The sequence below is a fragment of the Littorina saxatilis genome, linkage group LG7 (assembly GCF_037325665.1).
Source record: "Littorina saxatilis isolate snail1 linkage group LG7, US_GU_Lsax_2.0, whole genome shotgun sequence".
Classification (NCBI taxonomy): domain Eukaryota; kingdom Metazoa; phylum Mollusca; class Gastropoda; order Littorinimorpha; family Littorinidae; genus Littorina; species Littorina saxatilis.
In genome coordinates, this window is record NC_090251.1 from 7,607,264 (window position 1) to 7,632,400 (window position 25,137).

Here is a 25,137-nt window from a genome sequence, read left to right on the forward strand (position 1 = left end):
AAAGGATTTCCCTACTCGGAATTCCAGACGGATTTGGAAATTTTGACGATTTAGTTTGGTACGACGACTCTCCACGAGCGGTTCATTATACGAAGGGAGGCAAGCGGCAAAAAAAACAAAACACAACGTGCGTCGAAAGAGCCAATGGAAGGGGATACTAACTTGTAGACCCAAAACTTAATAGTAATTATAGATAGTATATAGTGTTATTTCCACCCATATCCGAGAAAAAAACGTTATAGTATTTCAAATCTGAAAAAATCATTACAACAAATGTAAACCAGAAATTCACACCAATTACAAAATAGGTTTTGTGGTTGTAATTGATTGGTCAGATATCTCGACCCTCGTTAATATAATTCTTGGTATGTCATCATATTTTTTTTAAATTCCGTATCATAAAGTCAGTCCAGCAGATGTATCCAATTTATGTCCCACACACTCTGGAAATATCACAGACAAAATATTAGCAACATACAAGCGAAGTAGATTTTTGGTTCTGTTGTCTGTTTTTAAACAAGAAATTATTCGTTTTTGATTTATTTTACAAGACCGAGGAAAATTCGAATGAGTAGTGGCTTGTTTTGTCTTGTGGAATATGGCGCTGTGTGTGTGTGTGTGTGTGTGTGTGTGTGTGTGTGTGTGTGTGTGTGTGTGCGTGTGTGTGTGTGTAAGGGAGGGGGAGGGAGTGCGTGTTTGTCAGTCTGTCTGTCTCATTTATTTGCTGACACAGTGCTGTTGGCATTACAGTGAAATATAACGTGGTGTCAAGGAGCGATGCTGTTGAGATGAGTCTCCTTGATTATGGTCTCGCTGCGAGCACGACTGATGGACGGGTAGTATCGTCCCTGTCCGCCAATTTCGAGGAATGTGCCGGCACCGGGACAAATCCCGGCCACAATTTCTTTATATTCTGGATACTTGACGTCGTTTTGGTTCATCATATCTTCGAATTTGTTGTCACGCCCACTCCAAACTTTGATGGTAAGTTTCTTGTAAATTTTGAAGAAACGGGTCTGTCTTGTTTTCTTTTTGGGGAAATATTTTTTCTCAGTTAGAAATATTACCTCAGAAGATGTTGAAATGGTATCTTTGTATTTGTTTGGTCCATAAAAACAGAACGTTGAGGGTTTCTATAATAGTTTTGAAGCTAGAACTTGAAATCTGTTCACACTTCTAGTATTTGATCATCCACCGACACACACCCCAGTACGTACGGTTGACCCTCGTCATATTTTTGGGTCACAGCGGGGTCATGTTTGGTTCATAAAAAACCATGACATTAAGGTTATCTCTGACATTATGAAACGTTTCACACAAAAAGGGTTTGATAATCTCCGGACATGGCCCCATTTTTGTTGACCCTTGTCAGATTTTAGGGTCACAGAGGGGTCATGTTCGATGTTTAAAATGTTAACTTTGAGGTATTCTCATATGGTTTTGACTCACGTGAGTAATCGTAGGTTTCTATTTTGTTGTGCTCCCTCTATTGAGAATAATGATGCCCTGAGAGACAATAGTAACACTATTCTGGCACTGTCGTTCTGGTTTGTTGCGTTTCAGGGGACACGATGACGAGCATACTCTTTCTGGTGATGCGAGATCGGGTGGACCTGACCTCAGCGTATCACCCGCCATCCAAAGAACTTTGCACAAATTTTACGGGCAGATTTAACGGCACGCGTCAGAGTTTTCCCTGTGATCAGCAGCCGTTGACAGGCTCAATAGTGGCCCTTCAAGCCCCTCCCAGCTCCAGTCTCTCGCTCTGCGAGGTCGAGGTTAAGGGATACCGCATCACAGGTCTGTAAAGTTATGTACTGCAAGACTCACACAGGCGTGCACAAACACATTTATGCACACTGAGTAACACACATACGCATGCACGCACATGCCCACACACGCACGCACGCACGCACGCACACACGCACGCACACACATACACACACACGCATACAAACACACACACACACACACACACACACACACACACACACACACACACACACACACACACACACACACACACATGTAAAACGGTAAAAGTTGGTTCCTGGTCAAAGTTATGACAAATGGTTTCCAACACTTCTAGTTCTACGAATAACTTTGAGGAATATGTTTGGGAACTTCTTCTTCTTAATCCAGTTAGTACTGTTGATAATTGAAAGATATTTCTGCTATTATCTTTTTAATGAATAGGTTCACTAAGGAGACACGTGGGTTTAGCTATACATATATTTCACTTACTAATGATACAATATCAACGTTTTGAAATAAATTTGTTGGCAATAATCAAATGAGATGAAACTGGCTATTTGTTTCCACGGTGTCCATGGAACACGGACGTTACGGAGAGTAGATTCCAAAATTGCCAGGTGTGTGCAATGACTGTCTTACGTCACACACGTTGGCCACAACAAGTGACTTTTGGGTTACGACGAAAGGGTTGATTTTGGCGCCAATTCTGAGCATTAAGACCCACACACACGCGCGCACTTTTTGTTCAAATCCCACGCTCACTGTGGGTGTCACGTGCCCGATGAGAGAACGACTCATGAGAGAATAGCTGATTAAAAGATCGAGGAGGTGTATCTAATTCAGTAAATTAAGACAGCCACGTAGAGACCCGGCTTTGGTCATCCCATCCACTGTTTGATGAGTGTATTTGTTTTGTTAGGCCGACTTTTCTGGTTAAATTCATTGAACTGACTAATGACTTATGAGCCGCTTGACAGAATGATTTTCTGTAATTTTGTGTTTCCAATTTATGTGACTAAGCTGAACAACAAGAACTGATTGGGGGGACCCTCTTAATGTTTTAGCGGACAGGCTTGGACCGTTTCTGTTTATCACGCTCAAAATAAAGAAGACAAAATAAAGCTTTCAGTTAAAAGTATCAGCGTGACGTGTTTTATGAAGTGACATGTTTACCTCTTGGACTTCACCATGACAGAGTATTGCAAATTCAATGTTGTGGGTGGGCTCTGCACAAAATGATAAGACACCAGCAATACGACACTAAAATCTCTGCCGCACGCGAAACATTTCCAAGGAAGGGAAAAAAATGGATAGAAAAAAACAAAAGCAGACAGAATAATCTTTGTTTTTATTTCCATTTGCTCTTATGATCGAAAATGGGGGTAGACGTTTATTAGGTACTGAACCCTGTGCGCAGAATTTGACCAAAGGTAGGGGGTGGGCGTTTATTCAATAGTGGGCGCATAAAAGGTATAGGTTACGGTAAATGGGGCTTCTGATAGTGAATTGAGGTATGAACAGAGTAAATAGGGCTTCTGATGGTGACTTGAGTCATGGATAGAGTGAATGTCACTCCTGAAAGTGTATTGAGGCATGAACAGCGTGAATTGGGCATCTCGATAGTGTATTGAGTCATAGACAAAGTGAATCGGGAATCCTGAGGTGCGTTGCTTAGGCAGACCGTAACAGAACGTTTGCAAACGTTTTCTAGGCAACGCATAGTTTTGTCGTATCGCTCGCGAACGCTCGCTCGAGTACCATTGTCCGGGGTCACTGAAGCGTAACAAAGGCGACCGCTCGCCGAGAATGGTCTAGGCAACGGGAGTTTGTGCCGAGCATTCTGTAACGTACCTGAGAGGTGGCACGCCAGAAACTATTGCACTGTACTGAGCTTGCTGTTTGACTCTATCTCTCTCTCTATCGCTCTTTCTTTTTACCTCTCTCTCTATATCTGTCTGTCTCTCTTTGTGTCCGTCTGAAAGTCTCTCTCTCGTATCTTTTTTGCTCTCTTTCTATCTCTTTCTCTCTCTCTTTCGCTCTCTTTTCCCTCCCTCCTCTCTTTCTCTCTCTCTCTCTATCACACACACACACACACACACACACACACACACACACACACACACACACACACACACACACACACATACACACACACACACAACCCACACATACACTCACACACACACACACATTCTTTATGTTCGTCTGTCTCTCTGTCTCCCCCTTTCTCTCTCTCTGTTTTTCTTTCTCTCTTCCCCTCTCTCTCATTTTGTCTCTCTCTCTGCCACTCTCTCTCTCTCCCCCCCCCCCCCCCAACCTTCATATTTCCGTGCAATGAAGTGTGTGGGTGTATTTGCTTGTTTGCTTGTGCGCATGTGAGCGTGTGTGTGTGTGTGTGTGTGTGTGTGTGTGTGTGTATGTGTGTGTGTGTGTGTGTGTGTGCTTGTGCGTGTTTATTTGTGTTTGTGCTTGTGTGTGTGTGTGTGTTTGTGTGTGTGTGTGTGTGTGTGTGTGTGTGTGTTTGTATGAGCGCACGCGCTTGTGATTGTGTGTGTTTGTATGTGTGCGTCTGTGCGCGCGTGTGTGTGTGTGTGTGTGTGTGTGTGTGTGTGTATGTGTGTTCGTGTGCGTGTGTGTAAGCTTTTTTGAGTGTGTGTGTGTGTGTGTGTGTGTGTGTGGCTTGGCCAAAATTTCAATCAATTTGATTGAAAATGAGGGTGTGACAGTGCCGCCTCAACTTTTACAAAAAGCCGGATATGACGTCATCAAAGACATTTATCGAAAAAAAGAAAAAAGTCTGGGGGTATCATACCCAGGAACTCTCATGTTAAATGTCATAAAGATCGGTCCAGTAGTTTAGTCTGAATCGCTCTACACACACACACAGACAGACACCCGCACACACACACACACACACACACACACAACGACCCTCGTCTCGATTCCCCCTCTATGTTAAAACATTTAGTCAAAACTTGACTAAATGTAAAAAAAGAAAGCCCCTTCTTCTCCACGTGGGGAACGAAACATACATACTCACACAGATATCCTGAGCAGTGAGGGCCAATGGTGTTCCAAGTACAAAGCTGACAGTGACTTGACATACGAACAGAGGGCATGAGGAATCTGAGAGTGACTTGACTTATAAACAGAGGGCATGAGGCATCTGATACTGACTTGACTTATGCACAGAGGGCATGAGGCATCTGAGTGACTTGTGTCATGGACATAGTGAATGGGGCATCTGATAGTGTCATGGGTCATGGACAGAGGTAATGGGGCTTCTGAGAACGACTTGTGTCATGGACAGAGGGAATGGGTAATCTGAGAGCGACTTGTGTCATGGACAGAGTGAATGGGACATCTCAGAGTGACGTGTGTTATGGACAGAGTGAATGGGGCATCTCAGAGTGACTTGTGTCATAGGTAGAGTGAATGTGGCATCTCAGAGTGACTTGTGTCACGGGGAGAGTGAATGGGGCATCTCAGAGTGACTTCTGTCATGGGGATAGTGAATGGGACATCTCAGAGTGACTTGTGTCATGGGGAGAGTAAATAGGGCATCTCAGAGTGACTTGTGTCATGGAGAGAATGAATGGGACATCTCAGAGTGACTTGTGTCATGGACAGAAGGAATGGGGCATCTCAGAGTGACCTGTGTCATGGACAGAGTGAATGGGGCATCTCAGAGTGACTTGTGTCATGGGGAGAGTGAATGGGGCATCTCAGAGTGACTTGTGTCATGGGTAGAGTGAATGCGGCATCTCAGAGTGACTTGTGTCATGGACAGAGTGAATGGGGCATCTGATAGTGACTTGTGTCATGGACAGAGTGAATGGGGCATCTCCGAGTGACTTGTGTCATGGAAACAGTGAATGGAGCATCTTAGAGTGACTTGTGTCATGGGGAGAGTGAATGGGGCATCTCAGAGTGACGTGTGTTATGGAGAGAGTGCATGGGGCATCTCAGAGTGACTTGTGTCATGGGTAGAGTGAATGCGGCATCTCAGAGTGACTTGTGTCATGGGGAGAGTGAATGGGGCGTTTCAGAGTGACTTCTGTCATGGGGATAGTGAATGAGGCATCTCAGAGTGACTTGTGTCATGCACAGAATGAATGGGGCATCTCAGAGTGACTTGTGTCATGGGGAGAGTGAATGGGACATCTCAGAGTGACTTGTGTCATGGACAGAAGGAATGAGGCATCTCAGAGTGACTTGTGTCATGCACAGAATGAATGTGGCATCTCAGAGTAACTTGTGTCATGGGGAGAGTGAATGGGGCATCTCAGAGTGACCTGTGTCATGGACAGCGGGAATGGGGCATCTCAGAGTGACTTGTGTCATGGACAGAAGGAATGGGGCATCTTAGAGTGACTTGTGTCATGGACAGAGGGAATGGGGCATCTCAGAGTGACTTGTGTCATGGGGAGAGTGAATCGGGCATCTCAGAATGACTTGTGTCATGGGGAGAGTGAAGGGGGCATCTCAGAGTGACGTGTCATGGACAGAGTGAATGGGGCATCTCAGAGTGACTTGTGTCATGGACAGAGTGAATGGGGTATCTCTGAGTGACTTGTGTCATGGGGAGAGTGAATGGGGCATCTCAGAGTGACTTGTATCATGGGGATAGTAAATGGGGCATCTCAGAGTGACTTGTGTCATGGGGAGAGTGAATGGGGCATCTCAGAGTGACTTGTGTCATGGGGAGAGTGAATGGGGCATCTCAGAGTGACTTGTGTCATGGGGAGAGTGAATGGGGCATCTCAGAGTGACTTGTGTCATGGACAGAGGGAATGGGGCATCTCAGAGTGACTTGTGTCATGGACTGATTGTGAGGTAATACGGTTTCAGAGGTCAATCTTGGGGACTCAGGGTGCGGCGACCTGAAGACGACATTATGTGAGGAGGGGCGTGTCTGCGAAAACAGGACATGCAGTGAGTATACGATAGCTGTGCTAACTAGTGAAAGGATAACGGTTCCTGACATTTGTATGTGTTGACTGATGTGTTTTTCCGTTTGGAGGTCTGACTGCTGTTCTGAAAGGCTTTCTGAGACAAACCAATCGTCAATAATCTGTGGAGATAATTTTTTTTGTGAGGGCAGATGCGGTCAAGGACCTGTGATCTCATACCCAAATATTGCTCAAATCAAATGAACCCATTTATAAGCAGGAGAAAAGCACATTTTTAAATCACATTCGCTGCTGGCCTAAACATCCCTGTTTATTATCTAGGGCCTTACTTCTGACAAATATCAGTATCCTTAAATACCCTTAACTTCCGTTCCCAGTGTTGCAACATAAAACCAGTCCTGGGATTTTGGAGAGTTAAACGTGAGTTTAAACAGAGCTCTCTGAAATAGCTTGCCGGTAAGGTGTAATTAATGTGTGCCTGCCCTATGACATTTAAGCGTCCAATGTCAGTGTGCTTGATTCATACATCATCCTGGTTGTACTGAAAATTTGAGATGGTCACCACTTCTGTTTCAGGGATCCCTGTTGGAGGTAACTGTGCAAAACGTGGTTGGAAGAACTTATGCCATAGCCTAGCAACCTGCGATAGCGGTATCTGCAGTGAGTATATCTGGTATTATTTCACGATGGTATGACGGACTTGTAAAGCCTTCCGCTTATCTGAATAAGTGGTCAAAAGTCACATTGAAGAATCACGCTATTGCAATTCTACATACAAAAAAAAACCCATATCTCAACGTGAAAAAGGTAAAATAGGCTTGAACAAAAGGTTTGTAGATTTTGAAAACAAAACGAGTTTTGTTGTTCTGTTTTGATCAGGTACATGGTCCAGTTGTCTGAATTCCCTTTTTGACTCCCCTGAGTAATCAGTAGAGTCTTGATCGAGTGGACGGTGTTAAAGGCCGACAGGCCCCAGGCCGTCCATAGACGGATCACTTCGTTGAGGTTATCTCGGATGTTTTTGAAGCTAGAGCTTTAATGAAATTGTTATCACTTCTAGCGTTTGATGACTTCCCGACATGGCCCAAATTTAATTGATCAATTTCTGTCAAAATGTAGAGGGTGTTGAGTATGAAATCTGCCATGGTAGTGGGAAGGGTGGTGGGGTTGGGGCAAGTGTGTTTCTTGGACATTCTTAAGATTGCATAACCATGAATTGATATGTCACTGTCACGACGCATTATAGGCTCAATTTTGGAGCATTATGATAGTAGAACAGCAAATGTTTAAATCTATTTACAATAGAAACCTCTTTTTATATTTAGTCAAGTTTTGACTAAATATTTTAACATCGAGGGGGAATCGAAACGAGGGTCGTGGTGTATGTGCGTGTGTCTGTGTGTCTGTGTGTCTGTGTGTCTGTGTGTGTGTGTGTGTGTGTAGAGCGATTCAGACTAAACTACTGGATCGATCTTTATGAAATTTGACATGAGAGTTCCTGGGTATGAAATCCCCGAACGTTTTTTTCATTTTTTTGATAAATGTCTTTGATGACGTCATATCCGGCTTTTCGTGAAAGTTGAGGCGGCACTGTCACGCCCTCATTTTTCAACCAAATTGGTTCAAATTTTGGTCAAGTAATCTTCGACGAAGCCCGGACTTCGGTATTGCATTTCAGCTTGGTGGCTTAAAAATTAATTAATGACTTTGGTCATTAAAAATCTGAAAATTGTAAAAAAAAATAAAAATTTATAAAACGATCCAAATTTACGTTTATCTTATTCTCCATCATTTGCTGATTCCAAAAACATATAAATATGTTATATTCGGATTAAAAACAAGCTCTGAAAATTAAATATATAAAAATTATTATCAAAATTAAATTGTCCAAATCAATTTAAAAACACTTTCATCTTATTCCTTGTCGGTTCCTGATTCCAAAAACATATAGATATGATATGTTTGGATTAAAAACACGCTCAGAAAGCTAAAACGAAGAGAGGTACAGAAAAGCGTGCTATGCAGCATAGCGTAACCACTACCGCGCTAAATGGCATTGCGTTCAGTTTCATTCTGTGAGTTCGACAGCTACTTGACTAAATATTGTATTTTCGCCTTTCGCGACTTGTTATATTTAGTCAAGTTTTGACTAAATATTTTAACATCGAGGGGGAATCGAAACGAGGGTATGGTGTATGTGCGTGTGTGTGTGTGTGTGTGTAGAGCGATTCAGACTAAACTACTGGACCGATCTTTATGAAATTTGACATGAGAGTTCCTGGGTATGAAATCCCCGAACGTTTTTTTCATTTTTTTGATAAATGTCTTTGATGACGTCATATCCGGCTTTTCGTGAAAGTTGAGGCGGCACTGTCACGCCCTCATTTTTCAACCAAATTGGTTGAAATTTTGGTCAAGTAATCTTCGACGAAGCCCGGGGTTCGGTATTGCATTTCAGCTTGGTGGCTTAAAAATTAATTAATGACTTTGGTCATTAAAAATCTGAAAATTGTAAAAAAAAATAAAAATGTATAAAACGATCCAAATTTACGTTTATCTTATTCTCCATCATTTGCTGATTCCAAAAACATATAAATATGTTATATTCGGATTAAAAACAAGCTCTGAAAATTAAATATATAAAAATTATTATCAAAATTAAATTGTCCAAATCAATTTAAAAACACTTTCATCTTATTCCTTGTCGGTTCCTGATTCCAAAAACATATAGATATGATATGTTTGGATTAAAAACACGCTCAGAAAGTTAAAACAAAGAGAGGTACAGAAAAGCGTGCTATCCTTCTTAGCGCAACTACTACCCCGCTCTTCTTGTCAATTTCACTGCCTATGCCGTGAGCGGTGGACTACGAGTATACGGTCTTGCTGCGTTGCATTGCGTTCAGTTTCATTCTGTGAGTTCGACAGCTACTTGACTAAATATCGTATTTTCGCCTTACGCGACTTGTTATATTTAGTCAAGTTTTGACTAAATATTTTAACATCGAGGGGGAATCGAAACGAGGGTATGGTGTATGTGCGTGTGTGTGTGTATAGATGTGTGTAGAGCGATTCAGACTAAACTACTAGACCGATCTTTATGAAATTTGACATGAGAGTTCCTGGGTATGAAATCCCCGAACGTTTTTTTCATTTTTTTGATAAATGTCTTTGATGACGTCATATCCGGCTTTTCGTGAAAGTTGAGGCGGCACTGTCACGCCCTCATTTTTCAACCAAATTGGTTGAAATTTTGGTCAAGTAATCTTCGACGAAGCCCGGGGTTCGGTATTGCATTTCAGCTTGGTGGCTTAAAAATTAATTGATGACTTTGGTCATTAAAAATCTGAAAATTGTAAAAAAAAATAAAAATGTATAAAACGATCCAAATTTACGTTTATCTTATTCTCCATCATTTGCTGATTCCAAAAACATATAAATATGTTATATTCGGATTAAAAACAAGCTCTGAAAATTAAATATATAAAAATTATTATCAAAATTAAATTGTCCAAATCAATTTAAAAACACTTTCATCTTATTCCTTGTCGGTTCCTGATTCCAAAAACATATAGATATGATATGTTTGGATTAAAAACACGCTCAGAAAGTTAAAACAAAGAGAGGTACAGAAAAGCGTGCTATCCTTCTTAGCGCAACTACTACCCCGCTCTTCTTGTCAATTTCACTGCCTATGCCGTGAGCGGTGGACTACGAGTATACGGTCTTGCTGCGTTGCATTGCGTTCAGTTTCATTCTGTGAGTTCGACAGCTACTTGACTAAATATTGTATTTTCGCCTTACGCGACTTGTTAAGACCTGCAAAACTCCGAGGGTCTCTTAAAAGGGAGGGAGTTTTCTACCGGGGAGGGGGGTGGGGGGTGGGGGTGGTTGTTTCAAAAGAAAAGGATCGCAAGTCTTTGTTTGATGGTTTTGGGGTGGGGGGGTGGGGGGTGGGGGGGGGGGGTGAGTGTTTCACTGTAACTAAGTGACCGTAATAGGACATGATGAAGGGGAGTCTTATAAAGCATGTGCTTTTCTTGTTGTACGTTCATAGCACTTGTTGACACCTGCGCATTAGTGATATGCCTCCTTCCCGCCTCCCCTTAGCAACTGGCTGCCGGTATGTTTATCAAGATAATATAATGCTTTGTACCTAGAACCCTTGGCAACTGGCTGCCGGTATGTTTATCAAGATAATATAATGCTTTGTACCTAGAACCCTTAGCAACTGGCTGCCGGTATGTTTATCAAGATAATATAATGCTTTGTACCTAGAACCCTTGGCAACTGGCTGCCGGTATGTTTATCAAGATAATATAATGCTTTGTACCTAGAACCCTTTGCTTTGTGGTTCGGGAATAAAAGAAAATGCAAGAGCGTTTACATTTTGCAGAGCTGAAGTTACATTCGAATTGTTCAGCTCCAACCGCGGGAGACAAGTGTCAGAGGGACACAGAATGCGACCGGTCGGCCAATCATCGATGCAGTGAGTATATAGGGTTTCGATTAGTTTTAGCAATAATAAATAATTAGTTGACAACCTGTACCAGGGTCAAATACTTTCCTTTTTGTTTTGCTGTCTGGCTTATACCTGGGTCAAACACGTGCTTTCTGTTGGCTGTCAAATACTTAGATTTGTCACATTTTGAACATTCCTTTGTGTTACACAGCAGTTTATGAATGAGCAGTCATAAACAAAATTACAAATATATACCTATACATGAAGTTTTACCGTTATTGCCGCAGAGTACCTTGCGCTTTGACTGCTATCACTGATCGAAACAGTTACTGCAATGTTACTGTGGCTTCAGAAATTGTGCCAGGAGGCCCGTGCCAGACTGTCAACGACTGTTCCCGGAGTGAAAACTACACCTGCGATGCTCTGTCACGGTGCAGTGAGTATATGTCTTTAATTGCTACAAACATAGTACTAACGTAGTACAAACTTAGTACAGTGGAACCTGCCCTGGAGACCACCTGTCTGTAAAGACCCCCTGCCCCTTGACTTGAGACCACTTCAAACAATCCCCCAACGGTTTTTACTATATGAATCACCTGTCCATAAAGACTGTCGTACTCTTAAAATATAGTGCAATCTTCATGCCTATGGATATTTGGGCTGGCACAAAGTTGTCCCCACACACTAATCGCTTTCAATCTTATACAGAGTTACGAGTGTATTTAAATTCATGTCATTTTTATTTGAAATATTTGTGCACATGTTCCTCTCAGCAATACAAACAAATCGATACAAGAAAAAAACGGGATATTACCTTTTGAATTTTGTTTTGAGGTTAATCCGAAATAGATTGACTGTTTGACTCCCCCCCCACAAAAAACCGGAAAAAAAGAACGAAAGATACATTAATTTGAAATTTAATTCAGGATATCCGTTTGTATGGCCATGTTGGGTTTGATGCGTGCATGCCTGGTTTTCTCCTGTAGATGGGTGTCGGCACAGGAGGTCTGCCCGCTGTCCTCAGCCAACATGCTCCGTCTTCATGGCAGCTCAAATTTTTTATCGAGGTTCTCTCCCCTAGATCCGCCGTGTTTCGCCTAGGGGCTTGCGCTGCCTAGTTGATAGGGTCACCTCGTAGAGGATGTGGTCATAGACCACGCACGGTCGGTCTTGGGATAGGGAAACGTTATGCTAGTCCGGAGGGATTACGCCACAATGGCCACCTCGCGAAGACCCAGGGTCCTAGACTAGGGAGGTCCAAGGGGGAGCACCGGAAGGGCTACCCCTCTACCCGCACCTCCAACACAATCCCTTCCCCTGGTAGCTTCATCCCCAAGGAGAAAACAGAGCTACCTGCAACACCCCGTGATTCAGGATAAAAATGAACAATCATCAAAACGTCGACCTTACAGGCCTAAAGTGGACAAACAAGACATGCAACAGACAAAAACCAAAAACTGATGCTGTGAATCATCTGAGAACATTGTAGTTCTTTCAGAAACGTGTAAGGATTCGGGTTTGTGATTGGATAGTCTCACACAACCCTATTTTGGCGACCGGGCCTTATTGCTAAGGAAGTATACCGATAGAGGATACAACAACAACATACAACACGCGGTTCCGTTGTCATCAACGTAGATGAAGTCATCGCATATCTGGTCATGTGTCCTTTTGTCACAGGTCGACAGACGATAGTATATGCAATGATTTAATGCTTCTGTACATGAAATACATTCCGTGTAAAATCTTGTTCTTACAAAGGCAATAACACTTCGACCACTCCAATAAACGCAGTCTTTCCACTGTTTTGCACTGAATCAGCAAACTGGCCGTTCCTCACAACGCCCATTGCATGCATTGGAGAATCTGTCAACAAAGTCACCAAGTGTTTCGGTCAGAAACATGTGCTTAGTTGAAGACCTGCCTTCATGCTGCTCACAAATGGGTTTATTTTATTTGAGCAATAACAGTATGACACCAACGGTTTTAACTAAATATAAAAACTTTACTCACTTATTGCCCACAGTGCCGGTCGGCATGTAGAGCAATAACATTATGACACCAACGGTTTTAACTAAATATAAAAACTGTACTTACTTATTGCCCACTGTGCCGGTCGGCATGTAGAGCAATAACAGTATGACACCAACGGATTTAACTAAATATAAAAACTGTACTTACTTATTGCCCACTGTGCCGGTCGGCATGTAGAGCAATAACATTATGACACCAACGGTTTTAACTAAATATAAAAACTGTACTTACTTATTGCCCACTGTGCCGGTCGGCATGTAGAGCAATACCAGTATGACACGAACGGTTTTAACTAAATATAAAAACTGTACTTACTTATTGCCCACTGTGCCGGTCGGCATGTAGAGCAATACCAGTATGACACGAACGGTTTTAACTAAATATAAAAACTGTACTTACTTATTGCCCACTGTGCCGGTCGGCATGTAGAGCAATACCAGTATGACACTAACGGTTTTAACTAAATATAAAAACTGTACTTACCTATTGCCCACTGTGCCGGTCGGCATGTAGAGCAATAACATTATGACACCAACGGTTTTAACTAAATATAAAAACTGTACTTACTTATTGCCCACTGTGCCGGTCGGCATGTAGAGCAATACCAGTATGACACGAACGGTTTTAACTAAATATAAAAACTGTACTTACTTATTGCCCACTGTGCCGGTCGGCATGTAGAGCAATACCAGTATGACACCAACGGATTTAACTAAATATAAAAACTGTACTTACTTATTGCCCACTGTGCCGGTCGGCATGTAGAGCAATAACAGTATGACACCAACGGATTTAACTAAATATAAAAACTGTACTTACTTATTGCCCACTGTGCCGGTCGGCATGTAGAGCAATACCAGTATGACACGAACGGATTTAACTAAATATAAAAACTGTACTTACTTATTGCCCACTGTGCCGGTCGGCATGTAGAGCAATACCAGTATGACACCAACGGATTTAACTAAATATAAAAACTGTACTTACTTATTGCCCACTGTGCCGGTCGGCATGTAGAGCAATAACAAAGAACAAAATGTAAAAAGCAGATCTTCCCATACGAATTTTGATACTGTTTTTTTCTCCCCCTTTCACTTATATTTGCCATTTCAGCTATACTCCTATGTGTGTGGGTGTGTGTGTGTGTGTGTGTGTGTGTGTGTGTGTGCGTCTGTGTGTGTGTGTTTTCAGGGTTGAAGCGAGGAATAACGTGTTTAGATCCCGAAGCGTGTGTGGCTGGCGCGATGTGTAGGAGTTTCAGCTGTCAATGTAACACCACCATCTCCCGACCCAACGACACCTTTTGTGGTATGCATTGTCTCCAAACACGACACTTCACTTTCTTGTGCGGTTTGGATTGAATAAAACACAAAGCACGGGACACTTTAATTCTCTAGCATCCCTGCCAGGGATGTTGCTACACATTCATACCTATAGAACAAAAATCCTGAGGTCTTCAGAAATGTCAATAGGACATACTAATTTTGTCCAAAACACATTTCATTGAATGGCTCCAAAATCATCTGCACACACACGCACACACACACACACACACACACACACCACTTATATACACAGAACATTTGTATTTTTGTCAATCAATTTAGTTTCAAACGTGTTCAGCTTTTGTTGATTTTGTTAAAATGTCTCGAATTAAAAGCAAAAGCAGACGTAAGACTTAGTCAGATGGAGTTGTCTCCCGTACTCCTAACTTTAGTGTGCTGCTTACCGAACATCTATATATATATATACTAGCAGTTAAGCCCGGCTTCGCCCGGGAGTAAGCGGAGCCCTGTAGCAATTTAAGACGCTCGCAGACAAAAAAGAGTTATCTCCCTTACCTTCTAGAAATTTCCGGAACTGTCCAGTTAATTTTTCTTTCTTCATTTCTTCCCCTCATAGGAGCAATAGCGAGTCTCTAATATCACTGGCATGATGTGCTTGCTACAGGTGAACAGTAGGCACTGAACTGGTCTTGTACCATATAGGCTGTATTCAATAAATGGGAGGTCCATAATCTGAGAAAGGAAACAATGAATCAAGAAACTAAAACCCAGGTGCACATCTGCGGCACCTAGGGAGTGTACGTGCACACTATCTTGTTCCTGCCTCTTGCCATCTCAGAGGTATGGCGACCACAGACAGACACACACACACACAGACAGACAGACACTCTCTTTCTCTTCGCCCGGGAGTAAGCGGAGCCCTGTTGCAATTTAAGACGCTCGCTATCCCATTATGATTAGCTTTACCTCCTTTGTTTGGATACAAAAAAAGAGTTATCTCCCTTACCTTCTAGAAATTTCCGGAACTGTCCAGTTAATTTTTCATTCTTCATTTCTTCCCCTCATAGGAGCAATTATAGCGAGTCTCTAATATCACTGGCATGATGTGCTTGCTACAGGTGAACAGTAGGCACTGAACTGATCTTGTACCATATAGGCTTATTCAATAAATGGGAGGTCCATAATCTGAGAAAGGAAACAATGAATAAAGAAATTAAAACCCAGGTGCACATCTGCGGCACCTAGGGAGTGTACGTGCACACTATCTTGTTCCTGCCTCTTGCCATCTCAGAGGTATGGCGACCACAGACAAAAAAGAGTTATCTCCCTTACCTTCTAGAAATTTCCGGAACTGTCCAGTTAATTTTTCATTCTTCATTTCTTCCCCTCATAGGAGCAACAGCGAGTCTCTAATATCACTGGCATGATGTGCTTGCTACAGGTAGAGGCACTGAACTGGTCTTGCACCATATAGGCTGTATTCAATAAATGGGAGTTCCATAATCTGAGAAAGGAAACAATGAATCAAGAAACTAAAACCCAGGTGCACATCTGCGGCACCTAGGGAGTGTACGTGCACACTATCTTGTTCCTGCCTCTTGCCATCTCAGAGGTATGGCGACCACAGACAGACAGACACTCTCTTTTATTATATGTATAGAAGATAGATAGATAGATAGAAGATAGATAGATAGATAGATAGATACGGCTTGTGTCTGTCTGTGTGTCTGTGCGCGATGCACGGCCAAAGTTCTCGATGGATCCGTTTCACATTTGGTGGCCATATTCCGGACAGAACCTGGATGATGAGATATTTCAACACGTGCTCTCAGCGCGCAGCGCTGAACCGATTTTTGTTTTTGTTTGTCTGGATCCACTACCAGTAACTCTTCCTTATCTTCTCCAGTGTTTTCAGCGTTTACCTCCCTTCCTTCGTGTGGCGTCAATCCATATTCCCGTTACTACGTTACTATTTTTAGCGTCAATCCATATTCCCGTTACTACGTTACTATTTTTAGAATGTCACTGCACTGTCCAGAACGCTTTCTTTGCACCCGTAAGTTGTTCTCACTGTAAAAGTGCAACGGTCGAATCAATTTATTAAATTTTTGATTAGTGCTTTTGCGAACAAGAAACAATTGACAAGTGGCTCTATTCCATCACCCCCCTTCCCTCCGTCGCGATATAACCTTGAACGGTTGAAAACGACGTTAAACACCAAATAAAGAAAGAAAGAAAATAGCCACGCGAAAAATACACTGTCATCTATCTCTATATATTTATAGATATACATATATATATACGGCTTCTCTATGTGTGTGTGTGAATAGAATAGAATAGAATAGAATAATGTTTATTGTCATGAACCAGTAAAGTTATTGACACAACAAACAACAAATAATGCATTATACAATGCTAAAACAATCCGTAACAAATTTGCCAAGACGAACTTGAACTTCGTCTTCTAAAAATAAGTTACTTGGATTTTTGTTAGCATATTTCATATTGATATGTGAAGCATCTTCTTTAAATTCATCCCTTAATTTAACATATTTATTGCATTTATCTAGAAAATGTATTTCATCTTCTATGACATTGCATTCAATACAAAGACGTGTGTGTGTGTGTGTGTGTGTGTGTGTGTGTGTGTGTGTGTGTGTGTGTGTGTGTGTGTGTGGAGGCAACACCTGTGGATTGTACAGTTCTGTTTGTGATGGGGTCTGGTGGGCTTTTGTCTGTGTGTATGTTCTGGCCTTTGAGAAGCCATAACAGTTAATATAGGGCTTTGAAAAAAGCTCTAAAATTCTCAATCCTCTTTGAGAGGACTTCGCCTTCAAAGGTGATTGTTGTGTTTCGGCACTCGGTTACATTTGACGCCGTCGACAGGGATGGGACTCGACATGAAATATTCAGGCCACTGAATCATGTTCGTGCTGTCCCATTCCACCACCCTGGCGGGTCCATGTTTCGGATCTTTTGGGTACAAAGTTCATTCAAAGGGGGTCGAGTGTGACAGGGAGACTAGCGTCGCCCTTTACAGCAGACTCTGCAGAGTTGTTCGCCTTAGACGTTGTGGGCTTTCCTTGCATGTACCCGTAAGTTTTCCTCACTGTACAAGTGCAAAGGTCGAATCTATTTATCGAAACATCCACTGTCATCTATCTCTATATATTTATAGAGGGTGAATCGCGAGACAGAGACAGAAAGCGTGGCGGTTCACCACAATCACCTTTGAAGGCGAAGTCCTGTCAAACGGGATTGAGAATTTTAGAGCTTATTTCTTAGCCCTATATTATCTGTTGTGGCTTCTCAAATGCCAGAACATACAGACAGACAAAAGCCGCTAGACCCCATCACAAACAGAACTCTACAATCCACAGGTGTTGCCCACACACACACAAACACACACACACACACAGAGAAGCCGTATATATATGTATATGTATATCTATAAATATATAGAGATAGGTGACAGTGTATTTTTCGCGTGGCTATAAATTGATTCGACCTTTTCACTTTGACAGTAAGAACAACTTACGGGTGCAAGGGAAGCGTTCTGGACAGCGCAGTGACATTCTAAAAATAGTAACGTAGAAACGGGAATATGGATTGAAGCCACACGAAGGAAGGGAGATAAACGCAAAACACTGGAGAAGATAAGGAAGAGTTACTGGGAATGGTGAAATGAACAGAAAAACCAAAATCGGTTCAGCGCTGCGCGCTGAGAGCACGTGTTCAAATATCTCATCGATGATATTGTGTCCGGGGTGTAGCTGAATACGGTGTCCAAATTTGAAAAAGATCCACCGAGAACTTTGGCTTTGGTGTGTCGTAATGGAGGCCCGGGTAGCTCAGGTGGAACCAAAATCGGTTCAGCGCAGCGCGCTGAGAGCACGTGTTGAAATATCTCATCGATGAGGTTGTGTCCGGAGTCTCTCTGAATAACCCCACCAAATTTGAAGCAGATCCATCGAGAACTTTGGCCGTGCATCGCGCACAGACAGACCGACAGACACACAGACACTAGTCGTATAGATATATAGATAGCTATATACGGCTTCTGTGTGTGTGTGTGTGTGTGTGTGTGTGTGTGTGTGTGTGTGTGTGTGTGTGTGTGTGTGTGTGTGTGTGTGTGTGTGGAGGAAACACCTGTGGATTGTAGAGTTCTGTTTGTGATGGGGTCTGGCGGCTTTTGTCTGTCTATATTATGTTCTTGCCTTCCTTTGAGTGGGCACAAACTGGTGGATGAAAATGTTCACACGTGCTCTAGGACGGCGAACCGCCACGCTGTCTGTCTCTGTCTCGCGATTCACCCGGCGAAGCCGGGTATTCCTCTAGTCATAGATACCGGGTATTCCTCTAGTCATAGATACCGGGTATTCCTCTAGTCATAGATACCGGGTATTCCTCTAGTCATAGATACCGGGTATTCCTCTAGTCATAGATACCGGGTATTCCTCTTGTCATAGATACCGGGTATTCCTCTAGTCATAGATACCGGGTATTCATCTTGTCATAGATACCGGGTATTCCTCTAGTCATAGATACCGGGTATTCCTCTAGTCATAGATACAGAGAGTGTTGGGGAATGAGTCCAGGAGAGCCAGTGTCTGTTTATGCTGTGTGTTGATGATATAATGAGGTTCTGCCATGGACAGCATGTTGAATGTCCACACTGCTCTTCTTTTACTGCTTGGACAAAAAATTAACTGGCTTTACAAGCTTTCTTATCTTGGCCGTATCCTTTCGACGTTATTTGTTGACATAGTGCTAGTCAACCGTCTGTGTTATCTTGGTCTTATACCCTTTCCACGTTGTGTTGGTGGCATAGTGCTAGTCAATCGTCTGTGTTATCTTGGTCTTATACCCTTTCCACGTTGTGTTGGTGGCATAGTGCTAGTCAACCGTCTGTGCTTTCCACTTTGTTTTGGTGGCATAGTGCTAGTCAACCGTCTGTGTTATCTTGGTCGTATACCCTTTCCACGTTGTTTTGGTGGCATAGTGCTAGTCAACCGTCTGTGTTATCTTGGTCTTATACCCTTTCCACGTTGTTTTGGTGGCATAGTGCTAGTCAACCGTCTGTGTTATCTTGGTCGTATACCCTTTCCACGTTGTTTTGGTGGCATAGTGCTAGTCAACCGTCTGGGTTATCTTGGTCTTATACCCTTTCCACGTTGTTTTGGTGGCATAGTGCTAGTCAACCGTCTGGGTTATCTTGGTCTTATACCCTTTCCACGTTGTGTTGTTGGCATAGTGCTAGTCAACCGTCTGTGTTATCTTGGTCTTATACCCTTTCCACGTTGTTTTGGTGGCATAGTGCTAGTCAACCGTCTGGGTTATCTTGGTCTTATACCCTTTCCACGTTGTGTTGTTGGCATAGTGCTAGTCAACCGTCTGTGTTATCTTGGTCTTATACCCTTTCCACGTTGTGTTGTTGGCATAGTGCTAGTCAACCGTCTGGGTTATCTTGGTCTTATACCCTTTCCACGTTGTGTTGTTGGCATAGTGCTAGTCAACCGTCTGGGTTATCTTGGTCTTATACCCTTTCCACGTTGTGTTGGTGGCATAGTGCTAGTCAACCGTCTGTGTTATCTTGGTCTTATACCCTTTCCACGTTGTGTTGGTGGCATAGTGCTAGTCAACCGTCTGTGTTATCTTGGTCTTATACCCTTTCCACGTTGTGTTGTTGGCATAGTGCTAGTCAACCGTCTGTGTTATCTTGGTCTTATACCCTTTCCACGTTGTGTTGTTGGCATAGTGCTAGTCAACCGTCTGTGTTATCTTGGTCTTATACCCTTTCCACGTTGTTTTGGTGGCATAGTGCTAGTCAACCGTCTGTGTTATCTTGGTCGTATACCCTTTCCACGTTGTTTTGGTGGCATAGTGCTAGTCAACCGTTTGGGTTATCTTGGTCTTATACCCTTTCCACGTTGTGTTGGTGGCATAGTGCTAGTCAACCGTCTGGGTTATCTTGGTCTTATACCCTTTCCACGTTGTGTTGTTGGCATAGTGCTAGTCAACCGTCTGGGTTATCTTGGTCTTATACCCTTTCCACGTTGTGTTGTTGGCATAGTGCTAGTCAACCGTCTGTGTTATCTTGGTCTTATACCCTTTCCACGTTGTGTTGGTGGCATAGTGCTAGTCAACCGTCTGTGTTATCTTGGTCTTATACCCTTTCCACGTTGTGTTGTTGGCATAGTGCTAGTCAACCGTCTGTGTTATCTTGGTCTTATACCCTTCCCACGTTGTTTTGGTGGCATAGTGCTAGTCAACCGTCTGTGTTATCTTGGTCTTATACCATGTCCACGTTGTGTTGGTGGCATAGTGCTAGTCAACCGTCTGGGTTATCTTGGTCTTATACCCTTTCCACGTTGTGTTGGTGGCATAGTGCTAGTCAACCGTCTGGGTTATCTTGGTCTTATACCCTTTCCACGTTGTGTTGTTGGCATAGTGCTAGTCAACCGTCTGTGTTATCTTGGTCTTATACCCTTTCCACGTTGTTTTGGTGGCATAGTGCTAGTCAACCGTCTGTGTTATCTTGGTCTTATACCCTTCCCACGTTGTGTTGGTGGCATAGTGCTAGTCAACCGTCTGTGTTATCTTGGTCTTATACCCTTTCCACGTTGTTTTGGTGGCATAGTGCTAGTCAACCGTCTGTGTTATCTTGGTCTTATACCCTTTCCACGTTGTTTTGGTGGCATAGTGCTAGTCAATCGTCTGTGTTATCTTGATCTTATACCCTTTCCACGTTGTTTTGGTGGCATAGTGCTAGTCAACCGTCTGTGTTATCTTGGTCTTATACCCTTTCCACGTTGTGTTGGTGGCATAGTGCTAGTCAACCGTCTGTGTTATCTTGGTCTTATACCCTTTCCACGTTGTTTTGGTGGCATAGTGCTAGTCAACCGTCTGGGTTATCTTGGTCTTATACCCTTTCCACGTTGTGTTGTTGGCATAGTGCTAGTCAACCGTCTGTGTTATCTTGGTCTTATACCCTTTCCACGTTGTTTTGGTGGCATAGTGCTAGTCAACCGTCTGTGTTATCTTGGTCTTATACCCTTTCCACGTTGTTTTGGTGGCATAGTGCTAGTCAATCGTCTGTGTTATCTTGATCTTATACCCTTTCCACGTTGTGTTGGTGGCATAGTGCTAGTCAACCGTCTGTGTTATCTTGGTCTTATACCCTTTCCACGTTGTGTTGGTGGCATAGTGCTAGTCAACCGTCTGGGTTATCTTGGTCTTATACCCTTTCCACGTTGTGTTGTTGGCATAGTGCTAGTCAACCGTCTGTGTTATCTTGGTCTTATACCCTTTCCACGTTGTTTTGGTGGCATAGTGCTAGTCAACCGTCTGTGTTATCTTGGTCTTATACCCTTTCCACGTTGTTTTGGTGGCATAGTGCTAGTCAACCGTCTGGGTTATCTTGGTCTTATACCCTTTCCACGTTGTGTTGTTGGCATAGTGCTAGTCAACCGTCTGTGTTATCTTGGTCTTATACCCTTTCCACGTTGTTTTGGTGGCATAGTGCTAGTCAACCGTCTGTGTTATCTTGGTCTTATACCCTTTCCACGTTGTGTTGGTGGCATAGTGCTAGTCAACCGTCTGTGTTATCTTGGTCTTATACCCTTCCCACGTTGTTTTGGTGGCATAGTGCTAGTCAACCGTCTGTGTTATCTTGGTCTTATACCATGTCCACGTTGTGTTGGTGGCATAGTGCTAGTCAACCGTCTGTGTTATCTTGGTCTTATACCCTTTCCACGTTGTGTTGGTGGCATAGTGCTAGTCAACCGTCTGTGTTATCTTGGTCGTATACCCTTCCCACGTTGTGTTGGTGGCATAGTGCTAGTCAATCGTCTGTGTTATCTTGGTCGTATACCCTTTCCACGTTGTGTTGTTGGCATAGTGCTAGTCAACCGTCTGGGTTATCTTGGTCTTATACCCTTTCCACGTTGTGTTGGTGGCATAGTGCTAGTCAACCGTCTGTGTTATCTTGGTCTTATACCCTTTCCACGTTGTGTTGGTGGCATAGTGCTAGTCAACCGTCTGTGTTATCTTGGTCTTATACCCTTTCCACGTTGTGTTGGTGGCATAGTGCTAGTCAACCGTCTGTGTTATCTTGGTCTTATACCCTTTCCACGTTGTGTTGGTGGCATAGTGCTAGTCAACCGTCTGTGTTATCTTGGTCTTATACCATGTCCACGTTGTTTTGTTGGCACAGAGCCGGTTATTGCTTGTTTGCGATCATTCTGAGACACGGTTTTTGGTTTTATCTTGCAAGCTACACACATTTTAATATTAGAAGAAGAAGAAAATATGTTCCTTTGAAGTATAACTAATAGGATTTGTACGTTCTTAGAGTATAGGCAGATTGGTATTAATTAGGTCTTCATAATTTCTTGTACTAGATAATAAAATGTAAGCCCTTGTCCGGGCCCCTGGACAAGTTTTGCAAAATGGAGGTCAAACTCGTGCATTTCATGGCGTTACGTTTTTGTTATCCAGCTTGGACTGTGTCGGGGTTATCCCGTATCAAACAATTGTTGTTAAAGGGGTTGTCTTAAACGCTGGAAGCATTCCTACCTCATAGATACAGTGTTCCATCGTGAGAGAGAGAGAGAGAGAGAGAGAGAGAGAGAGAGAGAGAGAGAGAGAGAGAGTATTTGTGCTTGTGTACGCGCGCGCGCGCGCGCGCGTGTGTGTGTGTGTGTGTGTGTGTGTGTGTGTGTGTGTGTGTTATTATTTTTGCTCCTTGTTCGACGGCAATCCATTTCTTTTGTTGTTATCGGTCACTGCTTTAAATAATATGGTTCTTGAAATTCCAAGTGCGTGGCAAGCTCTTTTTGAAACGTTATTCCAGTGATATACAGGCTCCGCTTTACAGCATCCTATGCACATTCACAACAATATTGTTCACCTCGGACAACATTGTTACTGGTTCAGGTGTGCAAACCCTTGTATACCTTCGGTGTTTGTGTGGCATGTATTGTGTCAGCACGAGATGCACGAATAAGGTAGTACGGCACAGTTGGACACAAAAATGACCTGCAGGTTTGTAGAGGCCTGGAGCTTCATTTTAAGTATAATTAATTAATCAAAGGAAAGTAAGAATTATAGTAAATATACATTAAATTAGGTATACTTTTGACCTATTTATTATGTTCTTATCCACATTGCAAAATATGTGTAGATTGTGAGATAATTTTGAAAAAACAGGTCTCAGGCGTATCGCAAACGAACCATAACCAGCTGTGTATGTATATATGTATACTAGAGGAATACCCGGCTTCGCCGGGGTGAATCGCGAGACAGAGACAGACAGCGTGGCGGTTCATCACAATCACCTCTGCAGGCGAAGTCCTGTCAAACGGGATTGAGAATTTTAGAGCTTATTTCTTAGCCCTATATTATCTGTTGTGGCTTCTCAAATGCCAGAACATACAGACAGACAAAAGCCGCTAGACCCCATCACAAACAGAACTCTACAATCCACAGGTTTTTGCCCACACACACACACACAAACACACACACAGAGAAGCAGTATATATATAAATATGTATATCTATATCTATAAATATATAGAGATAGGTGAGAGTGTATTTTTCGCGTGGCTATAAATTGATTCGACCTTTTCACTTTGACAGTAAGAACAACTTACGGGTGCAAGGGAAGCGTTCTGGACAGCGCAGTGACATTCTAAAAATAGTTACTCAGAAACGGGAATTTGGGGTGAACGGCGCGAGACAGAGACAGACAGCGTGGCGGTTCACCACAATCACCTTTGAAGGCGAAGTCCTGTCAAACGGGATTGAGAATTTTAGAGCTTATTTCTTGGCCCTATATTATCTGCTGTGGCTTCTCACATGCCAGAACATACAGACAGACAAAAGCCGCTAGACCACATCACAAACAGAACTCTACAATACACAGGTTTTTGCCCCCACACACACACAAACACCCACACACACACAGAAGCCGTATATATATATGCATATCTGTATCTATAAATATATAGAGATAGGTGAGAGTGTATTTTTCGCGTGGCTATAAATTGATTCGACCTTTTCACTTTGACAGTAAGAACAACTTACGGGTGCAAGGGAAGCGTTGTGGACAGCGCAGTGGACAGCGCAGTGACATTCTAAAAATAGTAATAGTAACTTAGAACTGAACGGGAAAGCCACACGAAGGAAGGGAGATAAACGCCAAACACTGGAGAAGATAAGGAAGAGTTACTTATAATGGTGAAATGAACACAAAAACGAAAATGAGTTCAGCGCTGCGCGCTGAGAGCACGTGTTGAAATATCTCATCGATGATATTGTGTCCGGGGTGTAGCTGAATACGGTGTCCAAATTTGAAAAAGATCCACCGAGAACTTTGGCGTTGTGATGTGGTGTAGCGGCTATGGTGTGTCGGTATGGGGGCCCGGGTAGCTGAGGTGGAACCAAAATAGCTGAGGTGGAACCAAAATCGGTTCCGCGCTGCGCGCTGAGAGCACGTGTTGAAATATCGACCAGGTTGTGTCGTGTCCCGGGTCTACCTGAATATGCCCACCAAATTTGAAGCAGATCCATCGAGAACTTTGGCCGTGCATCGCGCACAGACAGATACACAGACAGATACACAGACACACAGACACACAGACACTAGTCGTATATATATATAGATGTTACAGGCAATCCGTGAAGTT

General features: G+C 42.9%; 1 protein-coding gene across 2 annotated transcripts in view; it reads left to right on the forward strand.

The window, feature by feature from the left end:
- LOC138970602 (uncharacterized) overlaps positions 1-25,137 on the forward strand; it is a 244,468-nt gene that overhangs the window by 94,360 nt on the left and 124,971 nt on the right. For both annotated transcript variants that reach the window (XM_070343070.1, XM_070343071.1), the window contains exons 8-14: positions 751-984; positions 1,564-1,800; positions 6,607-6,690; positions 7,245-7,328; positions 11,065-11,157; positions 11,483-11,566; positions 14,356-14,472. In XM_070343070.1, the coding sequence (XP_070199171.1) occupies positions 751-984; positions 1,564-1,800; positions 6,607-6,690; positions 7,245-7,328; positions 11,065-11,157; positions 11,483-11,566; positions 14,356-14,472 (933 nt within the window). The remainder of the gene's footprint in view (positions 1-750; positions 985-1,563; positions 1,801-6,606; positions 6,691-7,244; positions 7,329-11,064; positions 11,158-11,482; positions 11,567-14,355; positions 14,473-25,137) is intronic.